Raw genomic sequence first — 3,621 nt, forward strand, 5'->3', positions numbered from 1 at the left:
CCCACCGAAGTCCAACTTGGTAAACGAACGAGTCTTATTGGGGTTATGTACAGAAGCAGATACTAAGTCAAAGACTGCTGTGTCACCAAAGCCCACCCTAGCATGGGGGACGGCTCCAAGAAGCTGGGCGCCTGGAGAACACTGCTCAGCCTCCAGGCAGCTCAGCGGGTTGTAGCCTGGCCCTTTCCTGGTCGGGGATGCCCTTTCCAGGCAGCTCAGCGGGTTGTAGCCTGGCCCTTTCCTGGTCGGGGATGCCCTTTCCAGGCAGCTGGCAGCCCTCTGCTTTTTCCAGGTGGCTGGGCTTACCTGAAAGCCTCTTTTCAGCTCAGCCCCTCTGAGAGTGACTAGCGGAACCCTTTACTGTTTATGGGCTCCTCTGGGTGGGCAGCTCCTCGATCTGGTCAGTTTCAGGGACTTCCTGAAGCTGTGTTGAGTTACCCACTCTGTCCTAATGAGCCTCTCTGCTATGGAATGTTTTCAAATCCCCTACAGATCCCATTTCCCCAGAGCAGCCTCCACCTTGGGCCTCCGCTCTGCCCTCTCCTCCCTGCTGCCCCCCATGTGCCCAGCTGCCCTGGCCTCATCTGACCTTACCCACGGTCACACTCGCTTGTTTGGTGGCCAGATAAATCAGTATCACAGCTGGGGTGGCAACTAGCATCCCAGGAGGAGGGGGCTGAGCACAGCGCCAGTGCTCTGTACTGATTAAATTTGGGGTGTCAGCTCGACTGCAGCTCCTGAAAGCCCAATGTTCCTACCCACCATGCAGCTACCCACCACCACCACCACCAAAAGCCTGGCAGAGGGGGTAGCCGTGCTTCCTGAGGTTAACGCCATATACCATGCCCTCGTGTTCTCCTGGAGCACCAGCAAGGAGAGGAAGCAAAGCCCACAATGGGGCGGGAGGGAGTCTGGGACAACAGGTGAAAGGAGGAAGAGACCCTGGGACAGTGGCGTACTTGGAGCGCCCTTGGCAGGTGGGCTCCTTGGAGTGGCTTAAGGGAGCTGTGGGCGTGACTTAGAGGGATGTGGCTTCCTAGTAGGTGGAGCCTTGGCTGTCCTGAATTTGCTCAGTAGACCAGGCTGGCCTCGCACTCACAGAGATCCGCCTGCCTCTGCCCCTCCCAGGACTGGGATTAAGGCTCGCGCCACAGTGCCTCGTGTAGTTTCAAACTTTAAATGTGCTGCCCAGCGCCCCTTCAGGGTCCCAGGTCAGCTCCTGAGTCTGTCCTGCGGCCCTATCAGACAGTAGCGGCTTTCTCACCTGCCTTGGCCTGGCGTTCGTGTGATGTCGGGTTCGAACGGCCCCTCCCCACCCTCGGCAGTGCCTGGACATCTACCCGAACAAGCATTTCACCGTGGAGACCCCGCGCAGGGGCAGCCTGGCCTGCACCTCTAGGACTGCGGCCTGGAAACAGAAGCTGGCGCCGCCCTGGGCCTACCCGGAGGGCAGGAAACAGCGCGGCCACGGAGGGGCTCGCCCCCAGGCCACAGCCAACTGCCCAGAAACCCCCCAACCCCCCCCCCCCCGCTCTCAGCACCAGCGCAACGTTTGCAGTGATTTTATTGGAAAAGAGCAGGCAGTGTGTGGAGGGGCGGGGCGGAGGCGGGCCTAGATGGAAATGCTGTTCTCAATGAGCACGGGGTCCAGGTAGTAGTACGGGAGGGTGAGGCACTTGTTCCGCTGGCGGATGTTGTGAGAGATCTGGCTGAGGTTCTGGCGGAAGGCCTCGATGCTCCTCCGGGGCGCCTCCTCCACAAAATGGATGTCCGGGAAGTGGCCGAGCGGCCGCTGCAGAGCAGAGAAGCGGCGCTGGGAGAAGGCCGAGCCGCCCGCCGTCCTCAGGCCCTCCTGTGCCCCCCCCCTTCCTGCTCCATCTCCCCGACACCCTCCGCCGCCCCGGCCAGCCCTGCCGATGCTCGAAGCCCCCGCACCCTGTCGTCCGGCTCTCGGCAGAGGGTCCAGAGCACCAAGAGCACGATGCACGTCGTCTTCACGTCCGGCAAGGTGTCCATGAAGGTCTGCAGGGTAGACAGCCCCTTGCTCTGCATGGGCGGGTTCCGCATGGACGACGGGAAGTTGGGCATCCAAGAGGTGTACTCCAGCTGGAGCGGAGAGGCAGGGGTGAGAAGACACCCAGTTCCCACCAACCAAACCCCGGCGCCCCTCTCCGGCGGCTGGCTTGGACCCCTGCCCCGCAGGCCCCGGTTCGGATCGGTGGCGCTGGTGTCCCCGAGCGCCTGCGCGTGGGTGGCGCGGAGAGGCCGGGCCGGGGCGGCGGGGACCCTGAGCTCGAAGGCTGGACGAGCGGGGGCTGCGCCCGGGGCGGCGGGCTGGCTTGCGGTTGGAGCCCCGCTGTTTGGCAGGACGGTGCGCACGGTACCTGGCCTGTGTTGACGGCTGCATGCCTGGCGGAGCAGGTGTACATGACCATGGTGACGTACTCGATCAGCTCCGGGATAGTGCGCAGGCAGGTGGGGAAGCCTGAGGGACCGGGACAGACCGGGCCGCGTTCTGTCATTCCCAGCCCCTAGCTCACTCGCGTTCTCCGCGTCCCCACAGCCCTTATCCTACTTAAGCCCCCGTCACGCCCCTCCTCCGTACCAAATCATCGCCAAGTCCTGCCCATCTGCCAGGCCCATACTCTAACCCTAAGTCCGATCCTTCTGCAGAACTCTCGGTGAGCCCTCCGGTAGCCAGGGTGGCGCCGCACCCCGCCGAGGGCGCTGCCCTCCGCGCCCCCTCCAGCTGCGGATCCCCCCACCTCCCGCCACCTCCGGTTTCTCCACAGGCAGCTACACTCGGCAGCCCCGGCTCCATGTGCCCCCCGTTGGGAAAGGACCCGCACTGGCCTCACCCCCACTCCCACCATGCATCCGCCACTCCAAGCTGGGTGAACTGCCTCCTTGGGCTCTTCCAGATCCCTCAGTCCTGCCTCAGGCTCCCCTAAACTGCTCTGGTTCTGTCCTCATGGAAATGCCTCTTCACCAGCACGCGCGCGTGTGCACACACTCACGCACACTCACGCACACTCACGCTTCTCCTCGGCGCCCTGAGCAGCCAGCAGCTGCGCGCACACACCCACACCCAGGAGATCGGCTCGCCAAGCATTTGCCGAGGGCGCCCCTAGGCGTGAGGACCTCCTGATGCTTTCCCTCCTCTCCTGGCGCCTGCACCTGCACCCCTCCGAGCTCCGTTCTCACTGAAAACGCCACGACCCCTTCACTTCCGGTCTCCAAAACCGTGCTTCTAGGAAGAAGGCCTGGGGCTCTCCAGGCCTCCGAAGAGACAAACGAGCGAGCACCTGAGCTCACTAGACACCACGCTTCACCACCCCGCCCCCAGCTGCTGCTCCACGGCCGCGGCAAGGCCCTGTGAGGATCCTGGGACGGTGGCTCGAGCCCCAGGCCCCGCCGGGCGCGCGCCTACCTGAGCTCTCGCGCCCCAGGAGGCACTCCTTGAATATCTCCCGCACCCAGCACTGCAGCTCCGGGTCGCCCTCCACTGCGGCGTCGTTTGCGTAGTAATAAGTGACAATCTCCGTCACGTACCTGCGCGGGGACGGGCCTCCTCAGAGTTTCCCCACGGGCCTCCTCAGAGTTTCCCCACGGGCCTCCTCA

The 3,621-nt window shown here is 63.8% G+C and overlaps 1 protein-coding gene across 1 annotated transcript in view; it reads right to left on the bottom strand.

The window, feature by feature from the left end:
* Positions 1-1,547: 1,547 nt before the first annotated feature.
* The window catches only part of Alox12b (arachidonate 12-lipoxygenase, 12R type), an 11,499-nt gene continuing 9,425 nt past the window's right edge, over positions 1,548-3,621 (bottom strand). The window contains exons 12-15 of the mRNA XM_055594281.1: positions 3,431-3,552; positions 2,385-2,485; positions 1,936-2,106; positions 1,548-1,792 (exon numbers count right to left, since the gene is read on the bottom strand). Of these exons, the coding sequence (XP_055450256.1) occupies positions 1,613-1,792; positions 1,936-2,106; positions 2,385-2,485; positions 3,431-3,552 (574 nt within the window). The 3' untranslated portion in view covers positions 1,548-1,612. The remainder of the gene's footprint in view (positions 1,793-1,935; positions 2,107-2,384; positions 2,486-3,430; positions 3,553-3,621) is intronic.

Source organism: Psammomys obesus, unplaced genomic scaffold (assembly GCF_907164565.1).
Source record: "Psammomys obesus unplaced genomic scaffold, mPsaObe1.curated_primary_1811, whole genome shotgun sequence".
In the NCBI taxonomy this organism is placed as follows: domain Eukaryota; kingdom Metazoa; phylum Chordata; class Mammalia; order Rodentia; family Muridae; genus Psammomys; species Psammomys obesus.